Genomic DNA, 17,153 nt, shown 5'->3' with positions numbered 1-17,153 from the left:
CTGTCTATGTGGAGTATGCATGTCCTCCCTGTTACCGCACGGATTTGTTCTGGATGCTCAGGGTGGAAATGTCCAACATTAGAGGTTATAGCTAGAAGATGGGAAGGGGAAATTTTAATGGAGATGTGTGGGGCAAGTATTTTGTCGTACAGGATAGTTGGGCCCTGGAACATATTGCCAGGCATGGTGGTGGAGGTAGTGCCGTTACCGATCATGGTGTTTAAGAGGCTTTTAGATAGACACATTGAAGTGCAGGGAATAGGGGGATATGGATTGTTCTGGTAGATGGAACCAGTTTAACTTGGCATCATGTTTGGAATGAACTTTGTGGGCCGAAGGCCTGTTCCTGTACTGTACGGTTCTATGTTCTATCACTGGATGGATTGCAGACAGACCCACCAAGTCTGCGCCGACCAGCAATTACCCCATACACTAGCACTATCTTATACACACCAGGCACAATTTACAATTTTGTCACGTCAATTAGCCTACAAACCTGTGCCGACTTTAGAGTTACCCCATACACTAGCACTAACCATACACACCCTATGGCACAACACAATTTTGTCACGTCAATTAGCCTACAAACCTGTATGTCTTTAGAGTGTGGGAGGAAACCAAGGTAACCAATGCAGTCACAAGGAGAATGTACAAACTCCGTACAAACAGCACCCGTCGTTAGGATCAAACCCGGGTCTCAACTACAAGGCAGCAAATCGACCGCTGCGCCACAGTGCCACCCCCACAGATCCTGCACAACCTGCCAAGTTCCTCCAGCAGTTTATCCTTTTGCTCCAAATTCCAGCATCTACTGTGTGTATGACTGTAACTCATGAATGCTGACCCTCAAAGAGAACGTGTTTGGTGAGCTGAGACAAGCACTCGATTGATAAGCAAGAGTTAGTGGATGTACTATCCAGACAGAGAGATATGTGTTGGTTTTGTGAAGAACAGCAATCATAGTAGTTCTTCTTGGGTAAAAGGAGCTCTGGTGGGAATAGTATTATTGTGTGTAGTCTTGTGCAAGTAAAGAAATAACTAGTCCACAGTGAATGATTGTCTCCAGAATACAAATGTTGACCAAATTTAGTAGCAGGCAGTTTGCTTTTAGAAGAGGAGATATTTTTATAATAGTTTGGTAATAAAGAAAATAGACATGCCACCTTAATAGAAGCTGGCATTCTTAAGTATGATTCAATATACCAAGTCCACAATCTTTACGTCTCAAAAAAGACAATAAAGTGAGCAGTTTTCTATGTGACCATAGATCAGTACAGCACAGGAACAGGCGCTCAACCTAGAACATCTGTGCCAAATATAATGCCAAGATAAACTAATCTTATCTGCCTACAACAGATCCACATTCCTCCAATCCCAGCATATCCACGTGCCTATCTAAAATCCTCAAATGCCACTTTGTATTTGACTCCACCACCACCCCTGGTAGTTTGTTCAAGGCACTCAACACCTGTGTAAATAAAACTTGTCCCCCTAAATTTTAAATGTTACCCCTCTCACCTTAAATCTCTGCCTTCTATACTTTGGCATTTCCACCCTTGGTAATTAGTTCTGACTGTTGAACCTGTTGACGCCACTCATCATTTTCTATAGCATTCCAGAGAAAACAACCCAAGTTTGTAAAACCTTTCTAAATTAAATTTTCTATTAAAGAAAAGGTCACTCTGGGATATTGTGGTTCTGTTTCACAGTTGGTTAAAGCACTTGTTTCATCTCTGGGTTTCAACTTGAAGAAGGAAAATTGAAACAATGAGGGTTAGTTGAAGGCCCCTCTCGGTCATGACTGACCATGGCTGATGCATCCTGGTCGGATGCAAGCCTTGGCGATGTCATATGGAGGACAGGCTGTGGCCCCTGCAGCATGTCCCCCCTCTCCACGTCGCTGATCGATCCAAAGGAACAGCAGGGCCGTTACAGTTCGGCACCAGCGCCGTTGCAGGAGCTGCCAGAGAGAGGTTGTAGACAATGACAAATTGCCTTAGGGGCTCTGACTCCGACTCCGGATTTCTTGAAGTTTACTCCTGGAGCCTTTTCCATGACTGGATATAGCCGCAAGGCAGTGGAGGTTTTAAATCAGAGTTTTCCCTTTCCTAGATGGACTGCCTTCCCAGGCTGATGAGCCCCATCTGCCCAAGACTCGTCGGGGCGGGAGCGTCTACCTTCCCTTGCAGGTCTACAGCACCTGCCCACATTAAAGGTTAATGACAGCAATATAAACCTGCTGTTTTTTTTTTATTTTGCAGAGGTGGGGAATGAATTAACAGGAATTGTTTGTACAAGATGAACAACAATGTACTCAACAGTAGACCTTGCATATCCATGCCAGTTTTGGAGGCCTGAAACACTGTGCTTCTCTAACGACAAAGAAAGATAAAGAAGCTGCAGACAGGGTTATTTCCAAAGCAACCAGATGAACAGCAGAAGAATAACCTAAATTGTGCGAGCACCGGATTAGCTGCCAGGAACAGTGGGTCGTGCAAAGCATAAGCCCTCTCAAGGCTGACTAATATTACATCCAGTAAGACGACGGAGCATGTCTGCCTCACAAGTAGTCCCATTATCACAGAGAGATACCAAACCATCGGGAGAACACAAATCCCATGTTCTCTTTCAGGGTCCAATGCAGGATGGTAGAGGTTGAGTGAGGTGGGAAGTCATAGAGTCAGAGTAATACAGTGTGGAAACAGACCCTTTGGCCCAACTTGCCCACACTGGTCAACATGTCGCAGCTACACTAGTCCCACCTGCCTGCGTTTGGTCCATATCCCTCCAAACCAGTCCTATCCAAGGGCGGATAGATTTTAAAATTTAACATCTCCAAGTTTGCGGATGACACAAAGCTGGATGGCAGTGTGAGATGCGAGGAGGATGCTATGAGGCTGCAGGGTGACTTGGATAGGTTGGGTGAGTGGGCAGATGCATAGGAGATGCAGTATAATGTGGATAAATATGAGGTTGGCCACTTTGATGGTAAGAACAAGAAGACAGATTATTATCTAAATGGTGTCAGATTAGGAAAATGGGAGGTGCAAGAGACATGGGTGTGCTTGTACATCAGTCACTGAAAGTATGCATGCAGGTACAGCAGGCAGTGAAGAAAGCTAATGGCGTGTTGGCTTTCATTGCGAGAGGATTTGAGTTTAGGTCCTACTGCACTTGTACAGGGGTCTGGTGAGACCGTACCTGGAGTATTGTGTGCAAATTTGGTCTCCTAATTTAAGGTAGGACATTTTTGCTATTGAGGGAGTGCAACGTAAGTTCACCAGGCTAATTCGCAGGATGGCAGGACTGAGATATGGCCTGGAACAAATGCAGTTCAAATGGACTTTTGAATGCAATTTTGGAAGGATTGTTTCTTGAAACAAACTGCTCTAAAAGTTTGAAGGAAGGAATTGCAGATACTAGTTTAAACCAAAGATAGACACAAAATGATGGACTAACTCAGCTGGTCAGGCAGCATCTCTGGAGAAAAGAAATAGTTGATGTTTCGGGTCGAGATCATTCTTCAGGCCGGGTCTTTTTATAGTGTAAAAAAAAACTGCATGACATCATTTTTACCATGTGATGATTTTTCCACACGTCGGTAGTCGTTGTTGGCTCAAGAGTAACTCGGGAGAGGAACTTGGTACATCGCAGAGATGAGAAGTAAACGGCAAACTTAGACATACACGTGGGAACTCTTTTAAACTCGTGAACATAAACTTGGAATCTCGTAGACAACCATGAGTTTGATTTTTTCTTTCACTCGGGATCATTTGTGGGTGGACTCGCACCGTGAGACAGGGCCATTAGAATAAAGGGGAAGCCATTTAAGACGGAGGTGAGAAAAAGCTTTTTCACCCAGAGTTGTGAATTTGTGAAATTCCCTGCCACAGAGGCTAGTGGAGGCCAAGTCACTGGATGGATTTAAGAAAGAGTTTAATAGAGCTCTAGGGGCTAGTGGAATCAAGAGATATGGGGAGAAGGCAGGCACGGGTTATTGATTGGGGATGATCCGCCATGATCACAATGAATGGCGGTGCTGGCTCGAAGGGCCGAATGGCCTCCTCGTGCACCTATTTTCTATGTTTCTATGTTTCTATAAGATCCCCTCTCATAAATTCCAGTGAATACAAGCCCATCGCTCCATTCTTACATCATATGACAGTCCCGCCATGCCGGGAATTAACCTCGTGAACCTATGCTGCACTCCCTCAATAGCAAGAATGTCCTTCCTCAAATTAGGTGCTGCACTTTCTCTCCAAACATATCTAAGAATACCACTCAAGGAGAGATGTGAGGTTCAAGGCTCGTCAGATGAACAGGGCCCTCTCACTCCTGCGGTGGAAGATTCATAAAAAATAATACCCTTCTGCTTGATCTGAGAGCAGAGTGCAAGTGATTCTTTGCTCCACAATTAAATCTGATTGCAAACTTCAGATATTATTTTTTTGGCTGCCATTGCAAAATTCTGAATTAAAACAAATGGTTTGAAAGGATGGATAACACATATTCTATAATCACCTCCAGTCTAGGTTCTCAGGACCTTTACTTCATCTGGAGGAAAATAACCTACATATTGACTTTTCAATTGACTTTGGAAAAAATAAGCAAGCAAAGTTTGTTATTATTCTTTCAAATGCATACTTACTTTTGAAGTTTGGTCAGGTGCTCTGCACAGGCAACTTCTCACAAACAGGACTACACTGAAAGACCCAATTTAATAACAAAGTACTACAGATGCTGGTTTATACCAATGATATATGCCCAATGGTGGAGTAACACAGCAGGTCAAGCAGCATCTCTGGACGAAACGGACAGGTGATGCTTCGGGTCAGGATCTTTCTTCAATCTGAAGAAGAGTCCTGACCTAAAATGTTACCTATCCATTCTGTCCAGAGGTGCTACCTGACCCGCTGGGTTACTCTAGCAGTTTGTGTCTATCTTTACACTGAAAACCCATTTGGTAAGGCAGTGTACTTCAGCATCCTGTTCTCTACTTACATTCTCTCAACCAACTATCCGCAAAGCTTTTAACACCAGCTGCCTCTTACAAACGCATGAACATAACAGGCCTTGGACAGATGGTTGTTAATGCTGCCAGTTTTCACCCTTGTCAAAAATAACATCATCTTCACTAAGCCTTGGCAGTAATTTCCCACTGTTACCCCTCAAAGATTTGGTAACATCTCCTCTGGGGGCATTCGAAATAGTATCGGATTCTGGACCTCAAATTCTGCAAACAATATGACAGAAAAATATTTATTTCACTATTTGTTTAGTGAAATGACTTTCTCAGAATCAGATTAGAAAATGAACAATGGGCCTCAATATTTAGCATTTTTAAAAACACAAATAAACCAAATAATGCAAAAAAGTTGTCATACCAAGAATTGGCGGAGTTTGAGGAAGAAATTTACAACTTAGAGATAAATTGTGGCAGAATTTATTTTTATTCCACCCATACTTAAAAGTACTTTGACGAAGTCATAATGCCATAGCCTCATACAGCATTAAAACAGGTGTTTAGGCAAAACTACTTGCCCCTGACCAAGGCGTCCCATCCACGCTAGTCCCACCTGTGATTGGTCCATACACTGTAAACTTTTAAACAGTTCCTATACATGTACCTGTCCAAATGCCTTTTTGATGTTGTTGTAGTTCCTGCCTCAATTACCTTCTCTGGCAGCTTGTTGCATACACCCACCACCCTTTATGTGTAAAAGTTGCCCCTGAGGCTCTTATTAAATCTTTTCCCTCTCACCTTAAACCCATGTCCTCTGGTTCTTGATTCCCTTACTCTGGGTAAAATACTCTGTTCCTTCACCCTATCTATTCCCCTCATGATCTTATACACCTCTATAAGGTCACCCCATATTCTCTTGCGCTTAAAGGAATAAAGTCCTAGCCTGCTCAACCTCTCCCTATAGCTCAGGGCCTTGAATCCTGGCAATATCCTCGTAAATTTTCTCTGCACCCTTTCCAGCTTAATGTAAGTATGTACATGATGAAATGATAAATATATACAAAGCATTTAAACAATGTCACCAACACTCATTTCAGAACACTGAAGGGTGCTAGTGTTGTTCCTCTATTTAAGAATGCCTTCAAGGAAAAACCTGGGAATTACAGACCAATAAGTTTTAAATCTGTGGTAAAGAAGTTGCCAAGAGATCGATGAGGGCAGTACTGTAGACATAGTAAGGCCTTTGAAAAGGCTCTGCATGGTAGACTGCTCTGCAACGTTAGATTGCATGAAATCTGGAAGAGAGCTGGATACAGAATTAGCTAAACAGTAGGAAAATGTGGGTGTTAATGGAAGGTTGTTTTTTGAACTGGAGGTTCATGACTAGTGGTGTGGCTCAGGGATGGTGCTATGCCCATTACTGTTTGTCATCTACATCAACAATTTGGATGAGAATGTGCAAGGTATGAGTTGTACATTTGCAGATAATATCAAAACAGGCTTTATCAAAGTCATTGAAGCTGCTTCTCAAGAATTGTCACGGGATCTTGATCAGTTGGGCAAGTTGGATGAGGAATGGCAACTGGAATTTAATGTGAGGTGTTGCATTTTGGGGAGTCAAATCAGGACAGGACCTTCTTGGTTACTTCTTCAAAAATCTGTGGAACTCATTGCCACAGAGGGCTGAGGAGGCAAAGTCAGTGGATATTTATGGCAGAGATGGCAGAGATAGACAAATTCTTATTTAGAAAGGGTGTCAAGGGTAATGTGGAGAAGGCAGGAAAATGGGATTAGGAGGCAGAGATCAATCATGATTGAATGGCAGAGTGGACTCAATGGGCGAAATGGACTAATTCTACTTCTATAACGTGAACGTATTCAAATTCGTAACACGTGATCTCCCACACACAAAACCATATCATCCCGAAGCAACCCGTCTTTCCAAAGTCGAGTCCAATGATGATTTACACATCTCACCAGGGCTCCTGTAATTTCTTATCTGATTTTGTAGAGCAGAGAGATCTAATAGTACAAGGTTCCCAGAAAGTGGTGTCACAGGTAGCAGGCTAGTGAAGAAGGCTTTTTGGCAAGCTGGCCTTATCAGGCAGGGACAGTGTATAGAAGTTGGGACATCACCTATTCAATTTCTCCAGAGATGCTGTTTGACCCGCTAAGTTACTCCAACGTTTTGTGTCTATCTTCAGTGTAAACCAGCATCTGCAGTTCCTTCCGACACGTTATATGATAGATGTATTAGACATTGATGAGGCCATGCTATTATTGTCTTCAGTATTGGTCACCCTGATGCAGGAGAGATGCCATTAAGCTATAAAAATGCAGAGAAGATTTACAAGGATGTTGTTAGGACTAGAGAGCCTGAGCTCTACGGAAAGGTTGGGTTAGGCTCGGACTTCATTCCTTGGTGCAAAAGAGACTGAGGGGTGATCTTATAGAGGTGCTTATGATCATGAGGGGAATTGAGAGGTTGAATGCACAGAGACTTTTCCCTAGAGTGGGGGAAATCAAGAACTAAGGTTAGAGGGGAATAATTTATAACTTTTCCCATTTAGTACTTAAAAGTCATTTGGACAGGTATATAGATAGAAACTGTTTAGAGGGATGCAGGCAAATGGGGCTAGCTGGGATGGAACATCTTGGTCAGCAGGGCTGAATTGGGCTGAAAGGTCTGTTTCCATGTTCAATATAAGATTCTATAGGGTTCAATTACTTTAGCTCTGGATTGAGCAAGAGATGATGAAATCAAATATATTAGAACTCATATTTTGTCATTTGTCTGATTTTTATCTGGCATTTTAATTCCCCATTGTACTCCCATTCTGACCTCTCTGCATTTGGCCTCCAATATTGTTCCAATCAAGCCCAAAGCAAGCTGAGGAACAGCATTTTTTTCTCATTCATTAAATTTCCCAGGACTCAATATTTAAATCAACAATTTCACATAATTATCAATTCCAATTTGTGTAAGATAGCATGTGTAAGAACTATCCAGTTCAAATGTAACATCATCTACCTGTAACAGTAACCTAGATGTTCCCACTGCACAGACACTGTCTGGTATGCTGAATATATGCAACATCATCATTATCTTTCATTCATTTGTTCTATAACTCTCTATCTCACCGTCTATATTTCTCATTTTCCTTTACCCTGATTGCCAGTCTGAAGTCTCGACCCATTGAGTTACTCCAGCTTTTTGTGTCTGTCTGCAGTGTAAACCTGCACCTGCAGTTCCTTCCTACACAATCACCTAATAATTTTCAGATTTCCAGCAATGCTGCATACAGCCACTCACAATTCCAGCATGATTTCATTTTCCCTCTATGGTCCTCATTCGGCTTTCACAGTGTATCCAGTCAATCAGCTAGGATTAACATGCATTCTTTACCTTCTCTTCGGGAAGAGAAGGTAATTGCGTCACCTGGTCTCAGATATTCCCTTTGTTCACCACCCTCCCCTTCTGCAAAATGCTTGTCCTCTTACTTTTCCAATTCTGGCGAGAGGTCATTGAACTGAGAGATTAACTATTTCTCCATAGATGCTACCTAACATGCCGAGCATTCTCAAACTTTCTATTTTCATTTAATATATTGAAAGAAAACTTCAGTTCAAAAATGGGATGCTCCAGGTCAAATAACAACATGCAAAAGGAGATAATTATGTATTCATGTCAAGCAACTGCAATTTCTAAACATCTATTATTGTATATGCAACTGAACAAAATATTATCACTACATATTTTCCAAAGGACATTTTACTACTTGTACTAATTCTACATCCTTACTTTGTTGCCTTCATCAATATGCACAGTGTTGATATTTCCTAATGCGCAGATGTCCTTGCTTGCTGTTTACTTATCTCAATAGTCTTTCCATATTTCTCTAGTGGATTTTAAATCAGCTTAAACTCCAACTCAGACATTTTATTATCTCTCGCTACACATGGTACGAGGTGAGATTTCATGGTATTTTGACCCATAGTTGTTTAACACTCTCTCTCATTGTCATTTTCTACAAAGAGATTTGCTACAAAACACTAAAAAGCTGCTTTCTAGAACCAAAACTGGCATGACACATTTGTTTTAAATTAGTTCATTCTGGGTTATTGAAATCTCTGGCAATTATGGCATTTCATTGTCCATCCCTAATTGTACCTGAAATGAGGAGCCAGTTAACATTTGTCGATCTAGATTACCTTTAGTTTAGTTTAGAGGCACCGCGCGGAAACAGGCCCTGCGGCACATCGGGTCCGCGGCGACCACCGATATTGGTGTTATTAACACTATCCTACACACACTAGGGACAATTTTTACATTTACCAAGCCAGTTTACCTACATACCTGTACTTCTTTTGAGTGTGTGAGGAAACCGAAAATCTCGGAGAAAACCCATGCAGGTCACGGGGAGAATGTACAGACTTCATACAAACAGCACCGTAGTCGGGATCAAACCCAGGTTTCCGGCATTGCAAGCACTGTAAGGCAGCAACTCTACCGCTGCACCACTGTGCTGCCCTATTGGTGAGGCGTGGCAAGGAAAGCAGTAAGACCTTCCCTGGAGGATGTTTGCAAACCAGATGGGTTTTTACATGAAATCATAATTTTGTGGGTCATTGTTACTGAGAATTAATTTATTTATGACAAGTTCACCACCGATTTTCTGGCAACTGGTGGTCTGGCACCTCCTTTAATCTGGACAAAATTATGAGAGCTCACTTGAAAATCCCCCCCCCCGCGACTGGATGTCCCCCCCAACAAAAAAGGGGCGTTTAGGCCGAGTGAGGTGACCAATCTCAACCTCAAAGAGACTTTTTTGTCCAATTGGCGGGTCACATTTGTCCCCTGTACCCAGGGCCCTGGAACTCCCACCCGGTCGGAGCCGACGGATCCGTTCCCACAGAGAACTTTCCAAGGTGAAACTTCCGAGACTCCTGAAATGGATAATGCGGCAAAATCTCTGGAAATCGGTGGTGGACCTGTAATATTTAGTTGATTAATTTTTCTAATTTCAAAGTTAATTAATTATTTGAATTTAATTGCCCAATTGTTGGGAATTCATCTAATCTCTTTGGATAAATGAACCAGCAGCTTTTAGTCCAGTAATTGAGCTACAATGTCAATGCACCGTGCATTCCTCTATGTGATTGATCTCTTCTGACATTTTTGCAGCATCATTACAATTCCATTCCCTTACATAAATACATTATTATTAATTGTTTATGAAATTTCAGCTATTGACTCTAAAAGACGGCCACTCCTCTTCCCGTGAAAAACATCAAGCTGAAGCAAAAGCTTGTGGGAAATGAGATGCTGTTGTGAACTAGATTACTTGATTACAAGCAACAGATGAAAATAATTAATTACAATAGCTTTAATTTGGCAAACACAAACAGCCGAGTCCTACTGGAAATCATCCAAAGATTTCTTAATGATCATGTTGAAAGACTTTTTTTGAATTCTTCTTGAAGTTCAAATAGGCAAAAGTGTTAGCAAGATACTTTGTGCAGGGGAATTAAAATCTAAGTAATAAATATTTCACACCCAGAAAAATAAATAAATAAATCATTGAGGTAATAATGCCCGATAACTTCAGGAAGCAGCACTTTAGTTCCTCCCTCCCCCTCCCCCACCCCCCCCCCCCCCCCCTCCCCCCCCTCCCCCTCCCCCCCCCCCCCTCCCCCTACCCCTCCCCCTCCCCCTCCCCCTCCCCCTCCCCCCTTCCTGCAGGAAATCAGGTAAACAACATTATAACCAGAGACCTGATGTCAAGTATACTGACAGACGGTATATTGGGAGGTCAGTGCTAGCTAGAGCGAGACAGAGTGAAATGCTTATGCCACAAAAACGGGTCATGTGATTTGCATCTGGTGACAGAACAACTGAAGATAACTTTAAGGCTATGCAGTGTGTCCTTGAGAAGAGAAGGTGCCTGGAAACAACCATTTTTGCAAAGGGAGTATACAATGAGTAGGAAGATAGAAACAGACCACACAATTAAGAACTCTAGCCTGTCAAGAAATGAAGTGTTTTGCTTATTCGGCTCTTGGACGAGTGACTTAATTGGCGCGAGAGCCTTGGCTTAGAACAAATGCTTCCTTTAGAAGATGGAGGGGGAAAATAGTATAAAGAAAGGGCAGCCCAAAACATTGACGATGACAGCTCAGGGACAACCATCGCATGAAGGATGGCCATGAGTTTGAAGCTCAGAAATGACTAAACCTCTTCCAGCAGAATGAATATCGCTTACTCACATGGGTAATATGCGAGTCCAAGTCATGACCCACAAAATTTAATGTAAGAAATGATAAGCTGGAATAGCAAAGCAAATAAAAAGTTTTTGGAAATCATTGGCTTGCATGCAAGCTTAAGTAACTTAAGTAACGGTGCAGGCTCGAAGGGCCGAATGGCCTACTCCTGCACCTAATTTCTATGTTTCTAACTCGAATTCTAATAAAGATTAAGTTATACAAAATCTTGGTTTAGAGTTTTGTTTGCACATTGTTGGCTAATAACCCCATATCGATCATAGGATCAACGATATATAAAACTAAATTAACCACAAATTTAGGAACTTAAACATAAATTTTGATCACTGGTAACAACTTCATGAAAATTTCACTGAAATAATACAAATTAGTGCTTCAAGCTGAAGGTCACGCGGCAGTCAAAATCTACCATGAACTGACAATGACACCAGTACTCCAAAAGAAAAAAAGTAACAGCAATTTTTTTTAATCAGTTCTGGCATTTTGACAAGGCCTCTTCCACATGAACATGATCGAACAGTCTGATTTACGGTTATCCAACTAGAGCACTGCTTCATGAAAACTTCATTCAAATTAAAAGGATTCAAAAATGGTGTTTCTCACCACCTTCATTCTCTCTAAAGGTTAAAACATATGTTCAATATATCTCAATGCCCAACATCTTATATCCAAAGATCACGATGCAAGAGCCATGTGGAAGTGTTTTTAAACTGCTAAGCATCTTTTTATTTACATCTTAAGTCGTGAACATCGCTGTCAATATGTGATTCAATAACAAATTCTAATTGCAAAAGAGATTGTTTTCTATCAAACTAAATGACACACAATGATGATATAGTATCACATTTCTCCTATCGCATTCTCTACCATATGATGAGCACACGCATCACTGTAATATATCCAGAAAATCAGCAACAGACAACAGATCAGCCCGCTTGGAGCACCAGCAATATTTGCAACATACTTATTTGTGTGACCTTGGTTTATCATACTTGTTTTCTACATTCGATTCACAACAGAGAACTTGCAACAGCTTGTGCTTACGTTGCAATAAAGTCAAGGGTAAAAATCACTTTGATTAGCTTCATCCACCACAACTTAAGCGACTACTGCAAAGTTTGTTTGAGAACAGAAGAGAATTACTTCAATAAACTTAATTTCATGTAAAATCAATGCAGTTTTGTGTATTAAGTTTGAAATGCAGATTCAAGAAAGCAGCAGATTTAGTCCATTATTACCAAATATTTAAATGCTTGGAGGTAAAATGAATGATCCCACCTCAACCAGATCTTTGTAAATCTTCAAGATAGAAGTTATTGTCAAAATCAATCTGAACACAATGTGCCATCATACCAAAAGCTCAGACTGCAACAGCTCGCCACCATCAGACCAATGGGCCATAACAAATCATACAGCCACCGTTTTACAATATTTTTTACGTGTCTACGACTGTACGTGATTAAACAAATGGTCCTACCTGGAGTGTTCAACAATCGTGACATCCTACAGGAGTACGACACGTATTGCTCGCAATACTCAGCACTTTTGGTAACTGCGGTGATGTGATTCAGTGAGGTGCTGTAGTTCAGTTTTACAATCACGGATTTTGTTGACGTAGATCCCGAAATTGTTCTCTGCTGTGTTAAGTCATGGTACAATGTCGTCCAGACCTTATCCTCTGTAAAACACAAAGACGAGTCATACCATCATGTAGAAACAAGGAACTGCGGTCACTGGTTAACACATAAAAGGAAACAAAGTGCTGGAGTAACTCATCAGGTCAGGTAGCATCTCGAGAGAACATGGATAGGTGACATTTTGGGTCAAAACCTGAAGAAAGTCTTGAAGCCCTGAGAGTCTGAAGAAGGGTCTTAGCCCGTAATGTTCTCCAGAGATGCTGCCCAATCTGCTGAGCTGCTCCAGTATTTTGTGTCCTTTTATGAATCAAAATCATCAACTTTTTATAGACTATTGCAAGTACCATACAATTCTGCTTGCGTGGAGACATCAATCGTGCCCCAATTGTAAGGAACAGGGGATAAGATTATTCGTTGGGGATTTTGCCTTGTGCCATGCAAACTTTGGCAGAGGATGTATGAAGATGTGGGAAAAATTAATCAGCATCTGTGTTCCAGCAAATAGCAGCTCTTCCTCTGAATTATAGCAGACGGAAGCACCATATATATTCACCACCATGAATTTGTTTTAGAAAACATTTTATGCATTATTTGTAAGTAGATGTTTAAAAGCTCAGTCCATGGATATATTCAAAACAGAAATTGAAAGAATTTTAGATATTAAAGAAACTAGGATATGGAGTTAATACAGGAAAGTGACCACTGAATGATGACGTAGGCATGAGGGACCAAATGGTTTATTCTACTTCTATTTACAACAGAACATAGAACAGAACAGAACAGAACAGGAATGGGCCCTTCAGCCCATAATGTTTCTACCGAACATGATGTCAAGTTAAACTCATCTCATCTGCAGTACATGTTCCATATCCCTTCATTCCTTTCACTTTCAAGCCTTTTAAATGCCACTATTGTTTCTGTGTCCAGAACATCTGGCAATACGTTCCAGGCCCCTACTACTCTCCGTGTAAAGAATTTACCCTGCACATCTCCATAAAACTTTCCTTCTCTCACCTTACAACCCTAGTGTCAGACATTTCATTCCTCGGTAAAAGGTTCTGACTGTCTCCCCTATCTATGCCTCATAATCTTATATACACTATATCTCATATTTTATATACACTATATGTTCATTGTGAGATTAATAAAGCCAAGCTTTTAAATCTTCTCTCCCAAAGAAACATCTTTCACGCTTATAATGCCCCTACTATTTGCTTTAAAAAGCAAACATGTGCAATGTAATTTGTTTTAACAAGGGAAACAATGTAGAATTCAACATAATATTATGAGCTGTCAATAATAACTTGCCAAATTCTAATTCTAAAATACTTACTTGCTATCACTCCAAATGTTGATAGCTATTTTGAAGGCAAATCTCAATGCAGTGTCTAAAAATATAGACCTTTGCTTGAAACTAATCAGAGCTCGCTGAGAATACAACGAGCTTTCTAATACATTACATTTTATTGTCAGGAATGATGCAAACATGGCCATCAGCGTTGGACGCTTTTATTCACCAATCGCATGGATCTAAATTTCATGTACATTCTGAATTGTGAGCCATGAGCATATTCCGTGAAAGACGAATTAATCTGTCCATTCCTAATTTAATGTAAGTGGAGAGATAACTCAGTCAACGTGTGCCAGTTAGCAGCTTCTTCCTATAAGGAGAAGTTGTGTGCAGTATAGGAACAGCTATAGTGATCCATATTAATTCATACTATTTTCTTTAGCAGATTAACTCAACATTTGGGTCACAACAACCTATTGCTTTTTGATAATATATTAACCGTCGGTGGTCAACATTCAGCTTGCAGCAGATTAAAGATGCAAAAAGAAACAGATGAATGGTCTTTCATTTTACAGGAATTAACATGCGGAATGGACTGCAGCGCTACTTTCCTTTAGCAAGTCAAGAGCTGGTACAACTAGTGGGGTACCGCAAGACTCGGTGCTGGGACCGCAGCTATTTACAATATACATCAATCTTCTTCTTCTTGCATATGGCGTGCACAGCCTAAAGCCTAAAGTTGTAGGACAACTTGTTCTATTTGATCTTATTTGATTGTGCACGCCGGGTTGATTGCATTCGTCGTAACAGGGCGGACCTCGTGAAGGTTGCAGTCTTCCACCCCCAATATACATCAATGATTTAGATGAATGGATTCAAAGTAACATTAGCACATTTGCAGATGACACAATGCTGAGTGGCAGTGTGAACTGTGAGGAGGATACTAGGAGAATGCAGGGTGATTTGGACAGGTTGGGTGAGTGGGCAGATGCATGGCAGATGCAGTTTAATGTGGATAAATGTGAGGTTATCCACTTTGGTAGCAAAAACAGGGAGGCAGATTACTATCTAAATGGTTTCAAGTTGGGTAAAGGGGAATACAATGGGATCTGGGGGTCCTTGTTCATCAGTCAATGAAAGTAAGCATGCAGGTACAGCAGGCAGTGACGAAAGCAAATGGCATGTTAGCCTTTATAACAAGAGGAGTTGAGTAAAGGAGCAAAGAGGTCCTTCTGCAGTTGTATAGGGCCCTCGTGAGACTACACCTGGAGTATTGGTCCCCTAATTTGAGGAAGGACATTCTTGCTATTGAGGGAATGCAGCGTAGGTTTACAAGGTTAATTCCTGGGGTGGCGGGAAAGTATCTCTGGATACTTTCAAGAGAGAGCTAGATAGGGCTCTTAAAGATATGGAGAGAAGGCAGGAATGGGGTACTGATTGGGGATGATCAGCCATGATCACATTGAATGGCGGTGCTGGCTCAAAGGGCCGAATGGCCTACTCCTGCACCTATTGTCTATTGTCTATCATGTCAAATTGTTTCATAATTGCAAGCCCCAATAAAAATCTTTGGTCTGATTTGATACTCCAAAATATCAACATAAAAATGTTTCCTACATTCCCAATTAATTTTCCTTTCATTTACCTCAAGTAGCTCAGTACTTGAGTATATTAATCAAGGTACTAATTTTAATATGGTGTATTCATCTAAAACTTGAAATGTCAAGAATGTCTCCTCATATTTCCTGATGACATGGCAGGAAGCCATTGGGCCCATCGGGTCTATGCTGGCTCTCAGAGTAATCTTATCAATTCCAATCCTCTTATTTCCCTTGATCTATTCTTTCTTGTGTACCCGTTGACACCTGTCTGTTTCTCTGAGCACCCACTGATCAATCCACACATCTCTGGGATATGGGAAGAAACTAAGGGAAACTGAGAGAAACCCATTATGTTACAGGGAGAATGGTTGAACTCCACACAGAAAGAAACCAAAGTCAAGATCAAGCCCAGGTGGCTGGAGCTGTGAGGCAGCAGTATCACAGTATTGCCCACTTTTCTACATTTATTTATTTGTGGAGATAACTAGAAGCACAATGGTTATGTGTAGGAAGGAACTACAGATGCTGGTTTATTCCGAAGATAGACACAAAATGCTGGAGTAACTCAGAGGGTCAGACAGCATCTCTGCAGAAAATAAATTGGTGACATTTCGGGTTGAAACCCTCCTTCAGACTGAAAGATAGAGGTGGCCATGTCAAAGTGAATTTCAATGCAGCATTGTGCAAAATTATATTTACATATTATGTATCAACATTGTATATTAAGTATGAGTAAGCATCAGGAAATGAATTTCTCAATTGTCTGTTATAAAAATGTTAAAATAAAGTTTTGGATGCATCTCACATTGATTATAATTTCATGCTTTTTTGTGTTATTTTATCCACCACAATTAAAGATTAAACTGGCAGAACACACATAGAATCTCTCGGTGTGGATCTGATCATCTTTGCTGTTTGTGGATATCAAATGTGGTAGTCGACATAGTTTATGTCACAAATATCAATATATGAAATGGAATCAATATATCTGATAGTTGATTTACTCCAATAAAAGGAATCATAGTGCTTTTGGCAGGCTTATTTGTCTTACTTTTGATCCTTGGCAGAGGCCATTTTGTTTAGTCTCGCCACGTCCTGTGCATTTGGCAAGTTTGAAGAAAATAGTATACAGAAGAATCTCAGCTGTCCCCTCTTTTGCATATCAAGATACAACAAACCACCAACAAAGATTAATGTTCCAAAAGTCAGGAGGGGGTGAAGTGAAAAGCCGTTTCAAAACAAAAGGGGTAAAGGCAGGATACATCATTACCACAGGAAGGCTCCGAATAAAACCTGCTGGGAATAGGCTGGTAAAAGACATCTCTCTTGATTGGAGCAAGAATTCATCAAGTTAACGTGCATAATGCTGGAGCATTACA

General features: G+C 41.0%; 1 protein-coding gene across 2 annotated transcripts in view; it reads right to left on the bottom strand.

The window, feature by feature from the left end:
* The window catches only part of LOC129710200 (contactin-associated protein-like 2), a 1,639,166-nt gene that overhangs the window by 653,932 nt on the left and 968,081 nt on the right, over positions 1-17,153 (bottom strand). For both annotated transcript variants that reach the window (XM_055657015.1, XM_055657024.1), the window contains exon 13: positions 12,723-12,923. In XM_055657015.1, coding sequence (XP_055512990.1) covers positions 12,723-12,923 — 201 coding nt within the window. The remainder of the gene's footprint in view (positions 1-12,722; positions 12,924-17,153) is intronic.

This window comes from Leucoraja erinacea, chromosome 2 (assembly GCF_028641065.1).
Source record: "Leucoraja erinacea ecotype New England chromosome 2, Leri_hhj_1, whole genome shotgun sequence".
Taxonomy (NCBI): Eukaryota; Metazoa; Chordata; class Chondrichthyes; order Rajiformes; family Rajidae; genus Leucoraja; species Leucoraja erinaceus.
This window is presented reverse-complemented; position numbering and strand designations above follow the sequence as displayed.